The 21,279-nt window shown below is 51.3% G+C and overlaps 1 protein-coding gene and 1 non-coding gene across 2 annotated transcripts in view; both read right to left on the bottom strand.

The window, feature by feature from the left end:
• Positions 1 to 20,486, bottom strand: part of LOC142251437 (non-structural maintenance of chromosomes element 3 homolog) — a 65,098-nt gene extending 44,612 nt beyond the window's left edge. Inside the window, exons 1-4 of the mRNA XM_075324243.1 lie at positions 20,413 to 20,486; positions 18,610 to 18,680; positions 17,997 to 18,104; positions 9,582 to 9,645 (exon numbers count right to left, since the gene is read on the bottom strand). Coding sequence (XP_075180358.1) covers positions 9,582 to 9,645; positions 17,997 to 18,104; positions 18,610 to 18,663 — 226 coding nt within the window. The 5' untranslated portion in view covers positions 18,664 to 18,680; positions 20,413 to 20,486. The remainder of the gene's footprint in view (positions 1 to 9,581; positions 9,646 to 17,996; positions 18,105 to 18,609; positions 18,681 to 20,412) is intronic.
• LOC142253845 (small nucleolar RNA SNORA11) lies at positions 18,190 to 18,320 on the bottom strand. Its single transcript, XR_012726876.1, has one exon. It is a non-coding gene; the product is annotated as a small nucleolar RNA SNORA11 (small nucleolar RNA).
• Positions 20,487 to 21,279: the final 793 nt, after the last annotated feature.

Here is a 21,279-nt window from a genome sequence, read left to right as displayed (position 1 = left end):
GGATTCCATCCGGAACCGCCTGGTTATCACGTGCTTGTTGAGCAGGTTTAGGTCCAGAACGGGACAGAAAGACCCGTCCTTTTTTGGCACCACCAACAAATTGGAGTAAAAACCGTGACCTTGCTCCTGAAGAGGAACGGGGGTCACCACTCCTTCTGCCTTTAGCGTGCACACCGCTTGCGGAAGAGAATCGGCTCGGTCGGGAGGTGGCGAAGTTCTGAAGAATCGAGTTGGAGGACGAGACTGAACTCTATCCTGTATCCGTGAGACAGAATGTCTCTCACCCAACGGTCTTTGACCTGTGGCAGCCCAAAGTCGCCAAAGCGGGAGAGCCTGCCACCGACCGAGGATGGGGAGAGAGGAGGCCGAAAGTCATGAGGAAGCCGCCTTGGTAGCGGGTCTTCCGGCTGTCTTTTTTGGGCGTGACTGAGCCCGCCAAGAATCTGAGCTCCTCTGATCCCTTTGAGTCCTTTTGGACGAGGAGAATTGGGACCTGCCCGAACCTCGAAAGGACCGAAACCCCGACTGTCTGTTCCACTGTTGGGGTTTGTGTTGTCTGGGCTGAGGTAAGGATGAATCCTTACCCTTGGCCTGTTTAAAGATTTCATCCAAACGCTCACCAAACAGTCGGTTACCAGAAAAGGCAAATTGGTTAAGCACTTTTTTGGAAGCAGAATCTGCCTTCCATTCACTTAACGACCAAGCTCTGCGTAAAAACGCGGAGTTAGCGGACGCCACTACCGTACGGCTTGTAGAGTCTAGTACAGCATTAATCGCGTAAGACGCAAATGCAGACATTTGAGAGGTTAAGGATGCCACCTGTGGAACAGATGTACGTGTGACCGTGTCAATCTGTGTAAGACAAGCTGAAATAGCTTGGAGTGCCCATACGGCTGCGAAGGCTGGAGCCAACGGCGTGTCGTAGCCTCATAGATGGATTCCGACCAGAGATCCATCCGTCTGTCAGTGGCATCTTTAAGTGCAGCTCCATCTTTCACTGCAACTATGGATCTAGCCGCAAGCCTGGAGATTGGAGGATGCCCCTTGGGACACCGGGTCCAGCCCTTGACCACGTCAGGGGACAGGGATAACGTGTATCCTAAGCCGTTTGGAGAAGCGCTTATCTGGATAAGCGTGGTGTTTCTGGACTGCCTCTCTAAAGTCAGAGTGGTCCAGAAAAGTTTACGCTTGGGATACCTGAAATGGAATTTCTCCTGCTGTGAAGCTGACTCCTCCACTGGAGGAGCTGGGGGAGAAATATCCAACATTTTATTGATGGACGCTATAAGATCATTCACTATGGCGTCACTATCAGGTATATCGAGATTGAAAGCGGTCTGAGGATCAGAATTCTGAGCAGCTACCTCCGCCTCATCACACAGAGAGTCCTCCTGCTGGGATCCTCCAGTGTGATGAAGTCGAGGGCCGCTCATAGTGAGCTCGCTTAGGCTGTCTGGGACTGTCGTCCGTGTCAGAGCCGTCACTCTGGGATGCCCGTGGCACCCCCGGAGCTCGCAGTTGTTCCAACTGAGGGGGACCAGGGAGCAATGATTCAACAGTGCCCATGGTCTGAGAGACCTGTCTGGACTGCAAGGCTTCTAGTATCATAGCCATAGTCTCAGAAAATCTGTCAGTAAATACTGCAGACTCCGTCCCCATCCCCTGGACCATTATCAGAGACTCCGGCTGAGTTGAATACAATGGGGGTCTATGTAACTTGCCGGCCGTATAGCCGTACATGCTGTACAGGCTGCATAGAAAACATGTGCTTCTGCACCCCTGTTTTACACCGACAATATGCTGTAATCTCCTCCGAACAAATCAAGGAGGGTATATACAAAAGTGCGACCAAACAGTGCAATGTATGGCGTATAAGCATATATATATATGTGCACTTCGGCACTAGTGGAGTCAGCACTACAGGTGCTGCATAACGCCTGCTCACAGCGGTTGTGTGACTATCCGAATCCCTGCCAGGGTCTTCCCAAACTTGTCTCTTTTCTTGCTACAGAAAAAAACTGACATGAATGGCTGCCAGCGTCCTGTGTAGAGGAGGAAGCCGTGGGCGTGCCTGAGAAAGTGCGGGAATCCGGTTTCACACTGTGTACAGTGAGAGAGGTGGAGTATGCAAAACATACCCCAGCTCTCAGCGCTGCCGTGCAGCGTCACGCCCCTACCCTGACTGGCAGGCCTGTGGGCGGTAACGAAGCGAGACTAGGCCGCACAAGCCGGGGACTCGAGTGATAAGCGCGGCCGGCATATAAGCCCTGGTGGGCGCGGAAGTCCCCGGCGCACCACAAGTCCCAGCCGCGCCTGAATAAAAATGGCAGCGGCGGTTAGCGCGGTAGTCCCCCAATACTCTAACACACCCAGCTACGCTGTGGTGTGCGATGGCACTAGTGCGGGCAGCGCCGCTGGCGCACTAACAGACCCAGCAGTGCTGCCGTGTGTCTGCGCGCGGTCCCCACGGGGACACCGAGTACCTCAACGTAGCAGGGCCATGTCCCTGAAGATACTCCGCTCCATGTCCAGCAGATTCACAGGAGCTGTGGATGGAGCACGGCCTCAGTGCCTGGAGACCGGTAAAATCCCACTTCACCCAGAGCCCCAAGGGGGATGGGGAAGGAAGCAGCATGTGGGCTCCAGCCTCCGTACCCGCAATGGGTACCTCAACCTTAACAAACACCGCCGACACAAAGTGGGGTGAGAAGGGAGCATGCTGGGGGCCCTAGTATGGGCCCTCTTTTCTTCCATCCGACATAGTCAGCAGCTGCTGCTGACTAAACAGTGGAGCTATGCGTGGATGTCTGACCTCCTTCGCACAAAGCATGTAAACTGATCAGCCCGTGATCCCACGGGGGGTGTATAGCCAGAAGGGGAGGGGCCTTACACTTTTAAGTGTAATACTTTGTGTGGCCTCTGGAGGCAATAGCTATACACCCAATTGTCTGGGTCTCCCAATTAGGAGCGACAAAGAAAGAAGGGAATTTTGTTTACTTACCGTAAATTCCTTTTCTTCTAGCTCCAATTGGGAGACCCAGACAATTGGGTGTATAGCTATTGCCTCTGGAGGCCACACAAAGTATTACACTTAAAAGTGTAAGGCCCCTCCCCTTCTGGCTATACACCCCCAGTGGGATCACTGGCTCACCAGTTTTAGTGCCAAAGCAAGAAGGAGGAAAGCCAATAACTGGTTTAAAGACCAATTCAATCCGAGGAAACATCGGAGAACTGAACCATACCACATGAACAACATGTGTACCCGAAAAAACAGAAAAACCCCGAGAAAACAGGGCGGGTGCTGGGTCTCCCAATTGGAGCTAGAAGAAAAGGAATTTACGGTAAGTAAACAAAATTCCCTTCTTCTTTGTCGCTCCATTGGGAGACCCAGACAATTGGGATGTCCAAAAGCAATCCCTGGGTGGGTAAAAGAATACCTCATGATAGGGCCGTCAAACGGCCCTCTCCTACAGGTGGCCAACCGCCGCCTGAATGACTTATCTACCTAGGCTGGCGTCTGCCGAAGCGTAGGTATGCATCTGATAATGCTTGGTAAAAGTAAATAGACTCGACCAGGTGGGTGCCTGACACACCTGCTGAGCCGTAGCCTGGTGCCGTAATGCCCAGGATGCACCCACGGCTCTGGTAGAATGGGCCTTCGGCCTTGAGAGAACCAGAAGCCCAGTAGAACTGTAGGTTTCAAGAATTGGTTCCTCGAGCCCCCGAGCAAGGGTGGATCTGGAAGCTTGCGACTGTTTACGCCGACCAGCGACAAGGACAAAGAGTGCATCCGGGTGGCGCAGGAGCGCCATGCGGGAAGTAGAACCTGAGTGCTCTCACCAGAACCAACAGATGCAAATCTTTCTGAAATTGATGGACTGGACGAGGACACAAAGAAGGTGAGGTGATATCCTGATTGATATGAAAATGGGATACCACCTTAGGGAGAAATTCCGGAACCGGACGCAGAACTACCCTGTCCTGGTGAAGGACCAGGAAGGGAGTTTGTATGAGAGCGTTGCTAGCTCGGAAACTCTCCTAAGAGACGAGACCGTTACTAGAAGGCCACTTCCCGTGAAAAACGGGAAGGGAGACATCTTTCAAAGGCTCGAAAGGCGGCATCTGGAGGGCAATTAGAACCTTGTTCAGATCTCAGGGCTCTAACGGCCGCTTGTACGGAGTGCTGAGAAGACAAACTCCCCGTAGGAACGTGCGTACCTGAGGAAGTCGTCGTTTCTGAAAAAATACAGATAGCGCTGAGACTTGTCCCTAAAGGGAACTGAGCGACAACCCATTTTCCTACCTAGATTGCAGGAAGGAAGGAAACATAGACGATGCAACCGGCCAGGGAGAAACACCCTGCGCCGAGCACCGAGATAAGAACATCTTCCACGTCCTGTGGTCAATCTTGTCGGACGTTGGTATGCTAGCCTGTCTCATGGTGGCAACCACGTCCTGAGGTAATCCTGACGACACTAGGTTCCAGGACTCAATGCCACACCATCCGGTTGAGGGCCGTAGAATTCAAATGGAAGAATGGCCCTTGAGACAGCCAGTCTGATTGGTCTGGTAGTGCCCCCGGTTAGCCTACCGTGAGGCACCACAGAACCGAGTACCACAACATCCTCGGCCAATTTGTAGCGACGAGGATGGCGCGGCCGCAGTCGGTCTTGATCTAGCGCAGTACTCTAGGCAACAATGCCAGAGGTGGCACCTAAGGTAGCTGGAACTGCGACCAATGCTGAACTAAGGCGTTTGCCGCCAGAGCTCGATGATTGTGAAACCGTGCCATGAAGCTGGCACATTGTTGTTGTGCCGTGACGCCATTAGATCGACGTCCGGCCTCTGTCAGCGGCGCCAGATCTCCTGAAACCCGTCCGGGTGAGGAGACCATACTCTTTCGGCCACACCTCAGCGACTTAGGAAGTCAGCTTCCTAGTTTCCACACTTGGGATGTGAATTGTGGATATGGTGGATGCCGTGTCTTCCACCCACATCAGAACCTGCCGGACTTCCTGGAAGGCTTGCCGGTTGCGCGTTCTTCCTTGGTGGTTGATGTATGCCACCGCTGTGGAGCTGTCCGACTGAAGTCGGATATGCTTGCTTTCCAGCCGCTGTTGGAAGGATTGTAGGGCAAGATACACTGCTCTGTGTTCAAGAACATTGATCTGAAGAGTGGACTCTTGCTGAGTCCACGTACCCTGAGCGCTGTAGTGGAGAAAAACTGCTCCCCACCCTGATAGACTCGCGTCTGTCGTAACTATCGCCCAGGACGGGGATAGGAAGGACCTTCTTTTTGACCAAGAGGTGAGAAGAAGCCACCACCGTAGAGATTCCTTGGCCGCCTGAGAAAGAACGACGACTCTGTTGAGGGACGTCGACTCCTCGTCCCATTGGCGGAGAATGTCCCATTGTAGTGGACGCAGTAAAACTGCGCGAAAGGAACTGCCTCCATTGCTCTTACGTAGGAAGTGCATGAGGCGTCTCAATGTGTGCGACTGGTTCTTAAAGAAGAGCTTGCAGCCCGTAGTGAATGCTGTTTGTCTAGCGGCAGCTTCACTATCGCTGAGAGAGTAAGAAACTCTATGCCTAGATATGTTATCGATAGGGTCGGGGTCGGATCTGACTTTAAAAAGTTGATGATCCACCCAAAACTCTAGAGAGTCTCCAGCGCAACGTTCGGGCAGTGTTGGCATGTTTCCTAAGAGAGTGCCTTGACAAGTAGATCGTCTAAATACGGGACCTCAGAGTGACCCTGAGAGTGCAGGACTGTGACTACTGCTGCCCTGACCGTGGCGAAGACCAGTTGGACTGTCGCTAGCCGGAAGGTAGAGCTACGAACAGAGGGTGTTCGTCTCCTATAACGAAGCGTAGAAACGCTAGTGCTCTGGATCAATCGGCACGTGTGGATAAGCATCCTTGATGCCTAATGATGCTAGGAAATATCCTTGGGACCTTGAGGCGATGACATGGCGGAGGGATTCCATCCGGAACCGCCTGGTGTCCACGAGCTTGCTGAGCATTTTTAGATCCAGAACGGGACGGAACGGCCCGTTGTTATAGGTACCGCAAAGAATTTGGGGTAAAAACCGTGACCTTGTTCCTGAAGAGGAACGGGGGTCATCACTCTTTCTGCCTATAGAGTGCACCCTGTTTGCAGAAGAGCAGCGGCCCGGCCGGGAGGTGGAGAAATTCTGAAGAATCGAGTTGGAGGACGAGAAGTGAGCTCTATCCTGTACCCGTGAGACAGAATGTCTCACACTCCATGGTCATTGACCTATGGCAGCTAAATATCGCCAAGGCGGGAGAGCCTGCTACCGACCGAGGCCGCAAGTCATGAGGAAGCCGCCTTGGAAGCGGGTTTTCAGACTGTCGCTTTTTTGGGCGAGACTGAGCCCGCTAAGAATCTTAGCTCCTCTGATCCTTTTGAGACCACATTGGACGAGGAAAAATGGGACCTGCCCGAGCCTCGAAAAGGCCGAAAACCCCGACTGCCTCTTGCTCTGTTGGGGTTTGTTGTGTCCGGGCTGAGGAAAGGATGAATCCTTACCCCTGGACTGTTTGATGGTTACATCCAACGCTCACCAAACAGTCGGTCAGCAGAAAAAGGCAACTGGTTAGGCAACCTTTTTTGGAAGCAGAATCTGCCTTCCATTCACTTAACGAGCAGACCAGGCTCTGCTTAAAAACACGGAGTAGCGGAGGCTACCGCCGCACGGTTCGCAGAGTCCAGGATAACCTGAATCGCGTAAGAAACAAATGCAGACATTTGAGAGGTTAAGGATGCCACCTGCGGTACAGATGTACGTGTAACCGTGTCAATCTGTGTAAGACAAGCTGAAATAGCTTGGAGTGCCCCAAGGGAGAGAATGCCGGAGCCAACGGTGCGCCGACAGCCTCATAGATGGCTTTCGACCAGAGATCCATCTGTCTGTCAGTGGCATCTTTGAGTTTGCAGTTCCATCTCCCACTGCAACTATGGATCTAGCTACAAGCCTGGAGATTGGAGGATGCCGCTCGGGACATTGGGTCCAGTCCTTGACCAAGTCAGGGGACAGGGATAACGTGTATCCTAAGCCGTTTGGAGAAGCGCATATCTGGATAAGCGTGGTGTTCCTGGACTGCCTCTCTGAAGGCAGAGTGGTCCAGAAAAATACGTGAAGCTGACTCCTCCACTGGAGGAGCTGTGAGAAATAACCCACATTCTATAGATGGACGCTATAAGATTATTTACTATGGCGTCACAATCAGGTGTATCCAGATTGAGAGCGGTCTCAGGATCAGAATCCTGAGCCGCTACTTCCGCCTCATTACACAGCGAGTCCTTCTGTTAGGACCCTGATGAAACCGAGGCCGCTCATAGCGAGCCCACTTAGGCTGTCTGGGACTGACGTCCGTGCAGAGCCGTGACTCTGGGATGCGTGTGACATTCCCGGAGCTGTTAGTTATTCACACTGAGGGGGGCCATGGATCAATGATTCAACAGTGCCCATATTGTGAGAGACATGTCCGGACTGCTAGGCTTCTAGTATCATAGCCATAGTCTCAGAAAAACTGTCAGTAAATACTGCAGACACCGTCCTCATCCCCTGGCCATTAGTGCATACAATGGGAGTCTATGTACCTGCCGGCCGTATAGCCGTACATGCTGTACCAGCTGTATAGAAAAACATGTGGTTCTGCACCTTTGTTTTACACAGAGAATATACTGATAACTCCTCCGCATAATCCAGGAGGGTATATACAACGTGCGACCAAACAGTGCAATGTATATAGTACAAGCATATCTATAAGTGCCCTTCTGCACTAGTGGGGTTAGCACCCCAGGTGCTGCTTAACGCCTGTTACAGCGATTGTGTGACTATCAGAATGCCAGGGTCTTCCACACTTGTCTCTGTATCGTACAGAAACTGACACTAATGGTTGCCGGTGTCCTTGTAGAGAAGGAAGCCGTGGGCGTGCCTGAGAAAGTGCGGGAATCCGGATTCACAGTGCACACAGTGAGAGGGGTGGAGTATGCAAAACATACTCCAGCTCTCAGCTCTGCTCTATGCAGCGTCACGCCCCTACCCTGACTGTCAGGGCTGTGGGCGGTAACGAAGGGAGACTAGGCCCAGAAGCCGGGGACTCGAGTTAACAGCGCGGCCGCCGTAAAAGCGCGGGCCGCGCTGAAGTCCCCGGCGCACCACAAGTGCCAGCCGCGCCGCAGTTCCAGCGGCCGGCGCGACCGATTCATAGAAGTGGCCAGCGTCCCGCCCCTCTCCTGACTGGCAGGTCTGGGGGCGGGAACGAACGGAAGCAGGCCGCAAAAGCCGGGGACTCTAGTTATCAGCGCGGCCGCCGTAAAAGCGCGGGCCGCGCTGAAGTCCCCGGCGCACCACAAGTGCCAGCCGCGCCGCTGCCAGCGGCCGGCGCGACCGATTCCTGGAAGTGGCCAGCGTCCCGCCCCTCTCCTGACTGGCAGGTCTGGGGGCGGGAACGAACGGAAGCAGGCCGCAAAAGCCGGGGACTCTAGTTATCAGCGCGGCCGCCGTAAAAGCGCAGGCCGCGCTGAAGTCCCCGGCGCACTACAAGTGCCAGCCGCGCCGCAGTCCCAGCGGCCGGCGCGACCAATTCCCATAAGTGAGCCTGCTTCAGCAAAGCTGAATGAGGCCATGGCACAGGCGCCGCAGCGCTGATGTCCCCCGGCGCACTACAACACCCAGCATGCTGCGGTGTGAGCGCCAAATGCACGGGGACACAGAGTACCTTGAGGAAGCAGGGCCATGTCCCTGATGTACTCCGCTCCATCCAGCATCTTCTCCAGGGGCTGTAGATGGAGCACGGTCTCAGTGCCTGGAGACCGGTAAATCCCACTTCACCCAGAGCCCTGTAAAAAGGGATGGGGAAGGAATCAGCATGTGGGCTCCTGCCGCCGTACCCGCAATGGGTACCTCAACCTTACAAACACCTCCGACATACAGTGGGGTGAGAAGGGAGCATGCTGGGGACACTATATGTGTCCTCTTTTCTTCCATCCGACATAGTCAGCAGCTGCTGCTGACTAAAAAGTGGAGCTATGCGTGGATGTGTTGCCTCCTTCGCACAAAGCACAAAACTGGTGAGCCAGTGATCCCACTGGGGGTGTATAGCCAGAAGGGGAGGGGCCTTACACTTTTAAGTGTAATACTTTGTGTGGCCTCCAGAGGCAATAGCTATACACCCAATTGTCTGGGTCTCCCAATGGAGCGACAAAGAAAATATCATTTAACTTCACAATTGTGTCCAGTTGTTGTTGATTCTTCACCAGAACATTAACATTTTTATCTTTATGTTTCAAGCCTGAAATGTGGGAAAAGGATGAAAAATTCAAGGGGGCTGAATACATTTGCAAGGCACTGTACATGTATTGTTCTGAAACACAGCTTCTTCTACCCATCATTGCACCATAGCTGCCCATTAAGGGAACCCATGACGTACCGCCAAAGGCAACAGATCAGTCACTGCTAAAGGGTTGTCAGCATAGACCAAATGTGTGTTTTTTTTGTTTTTAGATTGGGGGGGGCACCCCACAAGGATTCCTGCTGTGGATTTGGACATACCTGCACGCTTTATAGGCAGTTTCTTCTGGTCTCTGATCAACAGATACTGAACCAACTCTCCAACCTAAAAGGCAGAATTTACTTCAATGAGTTTGGGAGCAAGAATATGTACAAGTGCTACTCTCAATCCTGGCTTGGTACGTCCCTTTCATCATACATGTGACCGCTGCAGACAATTACGGTCAAATGGTGGACGTAACAAACAGTCTCCGAACCAGATAGGGATTGAACAGATGAGTATGACTTCCTTTACCAGTTTTTTCCCCTCTAGCATTTATTTGTTACATTTCAGAAAAATGATCTACCTTACAATGACCATGAGCCCCTAATAAACTTCTCTATAATCTGATTAAGTGAACCATGAGTGGCCTGGTTCTGACTATACACCTTAGACTAGTGATGGCAAACCTATGGCAGCAGAGCCCTCTCTGTCGGCACGCACGCTATCGCCTCATCCTGCAGCTTTGCACTGCTGGCGCACTCGCGCCGGCAGTTCAAAGTTGTGTTGGAGGGGAGGAGACTGTGGGAGCGCCAGTAAGCAGCGCTGGAGCAATGACGTCTGGTGGCCGCGCGGGAACCGAGGACCCAGCAGCGCGTGCTGGAAGGAGAGTATGTTTTTATTTTGTTTTTTTAACAGTGTGCGGCTGTGCCAGGATGGGGGACAATATATATCAGGATGAAATACATATACCAGGATGGGGACAATATATACCAGGATGGGGACAATATATACCAGGATGGGGACAATATATACCAGGATGGGAACAATATATATCAGGATGGGAACAATATATATCAGGATGGGAACAATATATATCAGGATGGGAGATATTTACTAGGATGAAATACATTTACCAGGATGGAGACAAATCTACCAGAATGTAGGAAATATATATAAGGATGGGAGACATGTTTAACAAGAAGTGGCCCAGGAAGGGGGACAAAACTACATAATGAAGGGGGAGGAGAGCAACTCGTATGTCTTTATGGGATTTAGAGATGTTTGTAAATTTCAGGGTGAAATCTGATTGCATTCCATGCTAAAATCTGTGTCTAATATTTTGCATTTTTTTCCATAAAGATCAATCCAACTGCTGTGTCTGGAGAGGGCAGTGGGAGTGGCGGGGCTTCAATGCGTGTTAAGCACGCATGAGTGTGATGCCCCCTGCTGAAGAGAAGACTGCAAAGGTAAGGTTAAAATCAATTACCATAATTATTTGCCATGTTGGCACTTCAGAAAAAGAAATTGGGTTTAGGGATACAGTTGGGCCACTCGGCCTGTGAAAGGTTCGCCATGTCTGACAAAGACTAACAGAGCAGACCAGATGATTACCTAAGTTGTATATGATGTTTAGCCAAGGGAGCAGGACGAGGCTTGTTGAACATAAGAGACCCTTTAAGAGATACGTATATCCATGAACAAGGGTGTCCGTCAGCTTCTTAGGCCACGTGCACACATTGCGTTTTTGGGTAGTTATGTACCTCTGAATATGTAAACCAAAACCAAGAGTGGGTGATAAATACATAAGTGGTACCCGTGTTTCTATTATACTTTTCTTTTGATTGTTCTGTGAAGGTAGCCTGGGCTATAGATTGTTTGTTTGAATGTAATAGGATCTGTGTATGTAAATTATCAAAATGTAGATGTAGTTGTATAATTATCTGTGTGTCTATATGGCAATCGCACAGACGCCATAATATGATTCTAAGCTGTATGTTCAAGGACAAGTGAACAAATGTACAAACAATGAACAGAGAAAGTATTTATGCTTATCAGTAGTTTCACACAAAGGAGACATGTGTCATCAGTGGGATGAAATGTGTGTACCTACACTCCCCAACCCTCCCTATGTGGCTTAGATGTATGAGAAATACAAAAGTATCAAAATTTGTCAATGTCTGAAGGTTGAAATGTAATGCTAATATCTGATCTATGGAATACACGAGTTCAGTCGCAAGCCTGAGCTCAATCAGAGAACATGTGCTGTGTTCATTGATTATTGAGTCTCATATCTGCGCAGATACCTAATTTGTCCCCGTGCCTCTGCTGCCCTGAACAAAGACTCCATTAGCAGTCTTACCCAAATTTCTCCCTTGACAGTTCCACTCCTGGTTTAGGCTACAAATACTGAGGTGAAAGAACTTATAATAAAGCAAATAATCATGTGGCCTAATCTCTCCACATGCAGGGCACAGGCACAGTCTGCTGAATAATGCAGAGAACGGCAGTAGACGTCATATACCTGATAGGACACAATAGCCACAAGTTACTTGTAGAATGAAGAGAATTTTGTTACTTACCGTAAATTCCTTTTCTTCTAGCTCCTATTGGGAGACCCAGACGATTGGGTGTATAGCACTGCCTCCGGAGACCACACAAAGCATTACACTAAAAAGTGTAAGGCCCCTCCCCTTCTGGCTATACACCCCCAGTGGGATCACTGGCTCACCAGTTTTAGTGCAAAAGCAAGAAGGAGGAAAGCCAAGAACTGGTTTAAACAAATTCACTCCGAAGTAACGTCGGAGAACTGAAAACCGTTCAACATGAACAACATGTGGACCCGAAAAACAACCAAAAATCCCGAAGGAAACAGGGCGGGTGCTGGGTCTCCCAATAAGAGCTAGAAGAAAAGGAATTTACGGTAAGTAACAAAATTCCCTTCTTCGGCGCTCCATTGGGAGACCCAGACGATTGGGACGTCCAAAAGCTGTCCCTGGGTGGGTAAAGAAATACCTCATGTTAGAGCTGCGAAGACAGCCCTCCCCTACGGGGAGGCAACTGCCGCCTGCAGGACTCTTCTACCTAGGCTGGCGTCCGCCGAAGCATAGGTATGCACCTGATAATGTTTGGTGAAAGTGTGCAGACTCGACCAGGTAGCTGCCTGGCACACCTGTTGAGCCGTAGCCTGGTGTCGTAATGCCCAGGACGCACCCACGGCTCTGGTAGAATGGGCCTTCAGCCCTGATGGAACCGGAAGCCCAGCAGAACGGTAGGCTTCAAGAATTGGTTCTTTGATCCATCGAGCCAGGGTGGCCTTAGAAGCCTGCGACCCCTTGCGCTTACCAGCGACCAGGACAAAGAGTGCATCCGAACGGCGCAGGGGCGCCGTGCGGGAAATGTAGATTCTGAGTGCTCTCACCAGATCCAACAAATGTAGATCCTTTTCATACCGATGAACTGCATACGGATAAAAGGAAGGCAAGGAGATATCCTGATTAAGGTGAAAAGAGGATACCACCTTAGGGAGAAACTCCTGAATGGGGCGCAGCACTACCTTGTCCTGGTGGAACACCAGGAAAGGAGCTTTGCATGATAGCGCTGCTAGTTCAGACACTCTCCGAAGAGACGTGACCGCTACCAGAAATGCCACTTTCTGTGAGAGTCGAGAAAGTGACACATCCCTCAGGGGCTCGAAAGGCGGCTTCTGGAGAGCAACAAGGACCTTGTTTAGATCCCACGGATCTAACGGCCGCCTGTACGGAGGTACGATATGGCACACCCCCTGCAAGAACGTGCGCACCTTAGAAAGTCGCGCTAGACGCTTCTGAAAAAACACGGATAGCGCCGAGACTTGCCCTTTAAGGGAGCCGAGCGACAAGCCCTTTTCCAACCCAGATTGCAGGAAGGAAAGGAAGACAGGTAACGCGAATGGCCAGGGAGACACTCCTTGTGCAGAGCACCAGGATAAGAAAATCTTCCACGTCCTGTGGTAGATCTTAGCAGAAGTGGACTTCCTAGCCTGTCTCATGGTGGCCACGACCCCTTGGGGTAAGCCTGAAGACGCTAGGATCCAGGACTCAATGGCCACACAGTCAGGTTCAGGGCCGCAGAATTCCGATGGAAAAACGGCCCTTGGAAGTCTGGACGGTCTGGTAGTGCCCACGGTTGGCCGACCGTGAGATGCCACAGATCCGGGTACCACGACCTCCTCGACCAGTCTGGGGCGACGAGTATGACGCGGCCGCAATCGGATCTGATCTTGCGTAACACTCTTGGCAGGAGTGCCAGAGGTGGAAACATATAAGGGAGCCGGAACTGCGACCAATCTTGCACTAAGGCGTCTGCCGCTAGAGCTTTTTGATCGCGAGACCGCGCTATGAAGGACGGGACCTTGTTGTTGTGCCGATACGCCATTAGGTCGACGTCCGGCACCCCCCAGCGGCGGCAGATTTCCTGAAACACGTCCGGGTGAAGGGACCATTCCCCTGCGTCCATGCCCTGGCGACTGAGGAAGTCTGCTTCCCAGTTTTCTACGCCCGGGATGTGAACTGCTGATATGGTGGATGCTCTTTCCTCCACCCACATCAGAATCCGCCTGACTTCCTGGAAGGCTTGCGGACTGCGTGTCCCTCCTTGGTGGTTGATGTATGCCACCGCTGTGGAGTTGTCCGACTGAATTCGGATCTGCTTTCCTTCCAGCCACTGCTGGAAGGCTAATAGGGCCAGATACACTGCCCTGATTTCCAGAACATTGATCTGAAGTGTGGACTCCTGCTGAGTCCACGTCCCTTGAGCCCTGTGGTGGAGAAAAACTGCTCCCCACCCTGACAGACTCGCGTCTGTCGTGACCACTGCCCAGGATGGGGGCAGGAATGATCTTCCCTGTGATAATGAGGTGGGAAGAAGCCACCATTGCAGAGAGTCCTTGGCCTCCTGAGAAAGGGAGACTTTCCTGTCCAGGGAAGTTGTCTTCCCGTCCCATTGGCGGAGAATGTCCCATTGAAGTGGGCGCAGATGAAACTGCGCGAACGGGACTGCCTCCATTGCTGCCACCATCTTCCCAAGGAAGTGCATGAGGCGCCTTAAGGGGTACGACTGACCCTGCAGGAGATACTGCACCCCTGTCTGTAGTGACCGCTGCTTGTCCAGCGGAAGCTTCACTATCGCTGAGAGAGTATGAAACTCCATGCCAAGATACGTTAGTGATTGAGTCGGTGCCAGGTTGGACTTTGAAAAGTTGATGATCCACCCGAAAGTCTGGAGAGTCTCCAGCGCAACATTCAGGCTGTGTTGGCATGCCTCTTGAGAGGGTGCTTTGACAAGTAGATCGTCTAAGTAAGGGATCACCGAATGTCCCTGAGAATGCAAGACTGCTACCACTGCCGCCATGACCTTGGTGAAAACCCGTGGGGCTGTCGCCAGACCGAATGGCAGAGCTACGAACTGGAGATGGTCGTCTCCTATCACGAAACGTAGAAAACGTTGGTGCTCTGTAGCAATCGGCACGTGGAGATAAGCATCCTTGATGTCTATTGATGCAAGAAAATCTCCTTGAGACATTGAGGCAATGACGGAGCGGAGGGATTCCATCCGGAACCGCCTGGCGTTCACATGCTTGTTGAGGAGCTTTAGGTCCAGAACAGGACGGAACGAGACGTCCTTTTTTGGAACCACGAAGAGATTGGAGTAAAAACCTTGCCCTTGTTCCTGCAGAGGAACAGGGATCACCACTCCTTCTGCTTTTAGTGAGCACACCGCTTGCAGAAGGGCATCTGCTCGGTCGGGATGTGGGGAGGTTCTGAAGAACCGAGGCGGAGGACGAGAACTGAACTCTATCCTGTACCCGTGAGACAAAATGTCTGTTACCCACCGGTCTTTGACCTGTGGCAGCCAAATGTCGCAAAAGCGGGAGAGCCTGCCACCGACCGAGGATGCGGAGGGATGAGGCCGAAAGTCATGAGGTAGCCGCCTTGGAAGCGGTTCCTCCGGTTGCCTTCTTGGGGCGTGAATGAGCCCGCCAGGAATCTGAGCTCCTTTGCTCCTTCTGAGTCCCTTTGGACGAGGAGAATTGTGTCTTGCTGGAGCCTCGAAAGGACCGAAACCTCGACTGCCACTTCCTCTGTTGAGGTTTGCTTGATCTGGGCTGGGGTAAGGAGGAGTCCTTACCCTTGGATTGCTTAATGATTTCAGCCAATTGTTCACCAAACAGTCTATCTACAGATAGTGGCAAGCTGGTTAAACATTTTTTGGAAGCAGAATCCGCTTTCCATTCCTTTAACCACAAAGCTCTGCGCAAGACAACAGAGTTGGCAGACGCAATTGAGGTACGGCTTGTAGAGTCTAGGACAGCGTTGATAGCGTAAGTCGCAAACGCAGACATTTGCGAGGTTAGGGACGCTACTCGCGGCACTGCTGGACATATGATAGAGTCCACCTGTGCCAGGCCAGCTGAAATAGCTTGGAGTGCCCACACGGCCGCGAATGCTGGAGCAAACGACGCGCCGATAGCTTCATAGACAGACTTTAACCAAAGGTCCATCTGTCTGTCATTGGCATCTTTAAGTGAAGCCCCATCTTCCACTGCAACTATGGATCTAGCTGCAAGCCTGGAGATTGGGGGGTCCACCTTTGGACACTGGGTCCAGCGTTTGACCACGTCAGGGGGAAAGGGATAACGTGTATCCTTAAGACGTTTGGCGAAACGCTTATCTGGGCAAGCATGGTGTTTCTGGACTGAATCTCTGAAGTCAGCGTGGTCCATAAAAGTACTCAGTTTAGGCTTGGGATACCTGAAATGGAACTTCTGCTGTGCCGCTGCCTCCTCTGCAGAAGGGGCAGGGGGAGAAATTTCCAATAGACTATTGATGGCCCCTATAAGGTCATTTACCATGGCGTCACCATCAGGAGTATCCAGATTGAGAGCGGTTTCAGGATTAGACTCCTGATCCCCCTCCTCTGTCTCATCATGTAGAGACTCTTCTCGCTGAGACCCTGATCCGCGTGATGACGTGGAGGGTCTCTCCCAGCGAGCACGCTTAGGCTGCCTAGGACTGTCATCTGAATCAGATCCGTCAGGCTGAGATGCCTGGGACCCCCTTGAAGCTCGGATTAACTCCAACTGAGGGGGACCGGGGAACATTGCCGCAGCAGTGTCCATGGACTGAGTAACTGGCCTGGCCTGCAAGGTCTCTAGGATTTTTGTCAGTGACAGACATCCTGTCAGCAAAAACTGCAAACTCTGTCCCCGTCACCGGGACAGGGTTCACAGGTGTCTCTGCCTGGGCCACTACCACCATAGACTCCGGCTGACAAAGTGGCACAGGGACCGAACATTGCACACAATGGGGGTCATTGTAACCTGTCGGTAGATCAGCCCCACAAGCGGCACAAGCAGCGCTCACAGCCTGTGTCTTGGCACCCTTGCGTTTTGCAGATGACATGTTGCCTTCTCCTCAGAGCAATTGGGGTATACAGCCAAGAAGCGACCTTACAGTGCAATATATCTATACATATGGTACAGAGAAAAGTACACAAATATAACACTGTGGCACTAGTGGGGCCAGCACTTAAGTGCTGCTTACCGCCCGCTTAACGCGGGTGTGTGGTCGCCAGAAATCCCCTGTCTGGGTCCCCCAGAGCCTGTGTCCGTTCTCCAGCCAGACCGCATGTAGTAATGGCTGCCGGCGTCCTTGGAGAGGGGCGGGCCCTGGGCGTGTGCAGACAAAGAGCGGGAAGCCTGCGTCCCCCTGTGCTCAGTGAGAGGGCTGGAGCATGTAAATAAAGCTCCAGCCCTCGGCGCTGATTAATCGTACAGCGTCTCTCCCTTGCCCTGATTGACAGGGTGGGGGCGGGAACGAAACGGAGCAAGGCCGCAGAAGCCGGGGACTAAATTTATAAGCGACGCCGTCGTAAAAGCACGGCCGTCGCTAAGTCCCCGGCGCACTACAAGTCGCAGCCGCGCCGCCGCTCTAGGGGCGGTCGGCGCGGCAGTCCCCCAACACATAAAGTCACTCAGAAAACTGTAGTGACTATAACCCCAGCGCTCAGCGCTACTGTCCCCGGCGCACTAGCACACCCAGCAAGCCTGGGGTGTGCGTGCCTGTGCATACGGGGACACAGAGTACCTTAATGTCGCAGGGCCTTGTCCCTGAACGGTACCCAGCTCCGCATCCATCAGGTTCCATGGGTCTGTGGATGAAGCCCGGCCTCAGGGCTTGGGGGCCTGTAAGATCCCACTTCCTCAGAGCCCCTCAGGGGGATGGGGAAGGAAAGCAGCATGTGGGCTCCAGCCTCCGTACCCGCAATGGGTACCTCAACCTTAACAAACACCGCCGACATAAAGTGGGGTGAGAAGGGAGCATGCTGGGGGCCCTGGTATGGGCCCTCTTTTCTTCCATCCGATATAGTCAGCAGCTGCTGCTGACTAAACAGTGGAGCTATGCGTGGATGTCTGACCTCCTTCGCACAAAGCAGAAAACTGGTGAGCCAGTGATCCCACTGGGGGTGTATAGCCAGAAGGGGAGGGGCCTTACACTTTTTAGTGTAATGCTTTGTGTGGCCTCCGGAGGCAGTGCTATACACCCAATCGTCTGGGTCTCCCAATGGAGCGCCGAAGAAATATAGATTGCAAGAATTCTTAAGGTAAAAGGAATTATCGACATCTACATGCATCATGTGCATTATAAGTGCAGTACCTTCAGGTTGATTTGCTCCGGAGAATGCTTCTCCAGATTCCTCTGCACCTGAGACGCCGTCTGCGTCTGAGTCAATGAGATATCGTCCTCTGTATCCGCATCTCTACCCTACACAAAGAATAAGCCGCGTCACTGGGCGATTCGGTAAGAACGAGCCGCAATCCTGGACAACAGATTACGCAGATATAGTGGAATATGTACTGCAGTGTACACCAAAGAGGACGGGGTCTGTGCGTCTCATTGTGGTGGCCGCAGTGGATTAATGTGTGGTGTGGTATAAACAGCCAAGGAGGGTTTCACCAAAGGCCGCTCTGAGCACACCAAATCGGGGTCTGTCTATACATCACAGCCTTTATACATGCCCCCTATGCAATCAAAGCATCTGCACCAATGTCATCCACTTACATTGCACCTCGGCTCTCAGCAGACAAGGGGACATACATACAATACAGGCTGAAATGTGACCTGACAGTTTTTACAAAGCAAAGCTAAACAGTCAGCCCGTGCACCCATCTATAATGGCTACTTCAGAGGACTGTATTGCAGCCAGATATTTCAGCCCTATGCAGGGGAAGGGGGGGGAAATAGACATTTGACAATTTCTGCATCCTACCTGAAGGCGTGAAGTGTCCAGAAGCCGGGGTCGACCCCTCTTTCGCTGGGTCATGGCTGCTGGACGTTCACCTTTAAGGAAAAAATGATAATTTGTTAATGAGAACATAGGCAATTTTGTTTTCCTGAGGTTAATTCACGGGCGGCTTGTGGCAGCTCATCTCCCAGCGTCTATCCTGTGAAGCCGCCCATCCAACCAGGTCATTCACTATTGTCCTATACCAGATACTTGTCTGACATTGACTTGTCTTTACTAACATCACATCGTTAATTATCGACTGGCATAAACGAGACACTATAAACTCCATAAAATACGCTCACTGATAGATCCTCAGTTCATTCTGCAGCTGGAAATAGGCAAGTGCAACACCGAGGCTCCAGAAGGCAAACGATGCAGCAAAACTGTAGTATTGGGGATCGGAAATGACCGCTCTGAGTTAGTGGGTGGAGGCGGCGGGGGGCGCGACGGCAGAGAGGCGGCGGGGGGGCGCGACGGCAGAGGGGCGGCGGCAGAGAGGCGGCGGCGGCAGAGAGGCGGCGGCGACGGCAGAGAGGCGGCGGCGGGGGCGACGGCAGAGAGGCGGCGGGGGCGACGGCAGAGAGGCGGCGGGGGCGACGGCAGAGAGGCGGCGGGGGCGACGGCAGATGTTTCCTTTTGCAGTGCAACTGAAGAATCATTAAAAAGGGGTATGCCCATCACCAAGATCCTTCCCCAATATGTAGTAGGTGTAATAATAATATTAGCAAATACCTCCAATTAGAAATGTAGTATAGCTCTCCCGATTAGTTATGTCTCTTACCTCATGTGCGGGGCATTACAGGACCTTAGGTATCCATGGTTACAAACATGCATATAGTGAGTTAGGTGCTTGTATCCATGGATACCTAAGGTCCTGTAATGCCCTGAACATGAGGTAAGTGACTTAGTGAATCAGGAGAACTATACTACATTTCTGATTGGAGGTATTTGCTAATATTATACCAACTAAATATTGGGCTAGAATCTTTTGAGATGGGAATACCCCTTTAATTTTTAAGTCCACTTTGCCATAGAGTTGTTTATAATAGGAGTGGGGTTCTGGGGGTAAGACCCCCAAGCGGGGAGGAGTAAAGCCCACCTTGCATAATTAAAGCAGCATACTTGTGGCTTACTTGGTGGGCATAATGCATATATTGGTGGGCATGGTCCAGCATTATGCAAGGGGGGAGGCTTCCATTCCCCCCAACTTCTAATATAAGGAACTCCAAGACCACTTGGACTTCTATTCCCAGGCAGTCACACCCACTGTCTCCTCTGCGCCCACTAACACCACACGGTCAAGGCTACTACCCCTGCCTAGTCACTTCCAATCCCCAATACTACAATTATGCCAATGATGTAGCAAGAAAACGCCATTGCAAAAATTACTTTAAAGCCCCAATTACAGTAATAAATTTTAAAAAAGCCCCCATAAAGTGGACAATCCCTTTAAAAAGGTTTATTCTTAAAGAGTTTTTAGATAAGAGGTGCAATCTGGTTGCTACTGGCAACAGCCCTGATTATTTAGCTGACCCTCCCCCCAAAAAACACAAGTTTAGCAATTGTGGCGACATCACCCAAGCTCATTAGGTACAAGGTGATGCATGAGTAGTTGCCCATAGCAACACCCCCGTTGCTATGGGCAAGTACTACACTGTGTGCAACCTGCGCTACAGATTAGGTCCACCATAGTGTCAGACCACATACAATATCCTTACAGCTTTCCCTATGCACTGTGAGCACCAGACAGGACAAGAAACCGGAGAAACCGAGCCCCTCCGTTACCTGCTGCCGCCTGGTTCCCGGCCGGCGCGGCAACTGATACCCCGGCACCAAAACAAGCGAAGCGCCGCCTCTTCCTGATGACGTAACATGTCACGTGCTCACCGCTTCGAGCGGGAAAAAGACAGCCGCTGATTGGTCCATTCAGTGCAGCCCTCGCTTCTCACGTGCGTGAGGGAAATTTTCAGTCATCAACATGAAGTGATAAATATCCATAAATATAATGTCCCCCTCGTGAATAAATCATTACACCTCCAGCCCTGACACCACAATAACCCCCAACATGTTATACTGAAGACTCACATATCAAAATTGTAGCCAATACTGACTGTTTATAAGTTCACACACTGCGTTTTTTTTACGCTGCGTTTTTGTGCGTTTTTTGCGGCAAAAAACGCACAAAAACGCACCCGCGGCAAAAAATGCGGCAAATCCATGAGTTGGATTTGGCTCCCAAATTCATCAAAATGGCTTATGATTTTTTCATTTTGAGCAAATTCAAATATGTCCTCTTTTGCTCTTTTGACGGTTTGAGCCTATGAAGTGTTAAAAGTCACACAATCCTTTAAAATTAATCTTTAAAATAATAATAATTACAAAAATGCAGAGAAAATAGTGGATTCACAACAAAAAACAAATGTTTTTACAAAAGTGACAAATTTTAAATGAGGTGAAAACATCTGGAAATGGCAAATTACATTGACACTGAAACAAAATGGTGGGGATATCGGTGGAAATATGTGGAAATATTACCTAGTTTTATTTTTAACTAGCTGTAGTACCCAGCGTTGCCCGGGATAGTAACTGTCTCTCTGTCCCTCTCCCAGTCTCTCTCAATCTGTGCCTGTCTGTCTCTGTCTGTGTGTCTGT

The sequence above is a fragment of the Anomaloglossus baeobatrachus genome, chromosome 9 (assembly GCF_048569485.1).
Source record: "Anomaloglossus baeobatrachus isolate aAnoBae1 chromosome 9, aAnoBae1.hap1, whole genome shotgun sequence".
NCBI classification, from domain to species: domain Eukaryota; kingdom Metazoa; phylum Chordata; class Amphibia; order Anura; family Aromobatidae; genus Anomaloglossus; species Anomaloglossus baeobatrachus.
This window is presented reverse-complemented; position numbering and strand designations above follow the sequence as displayed.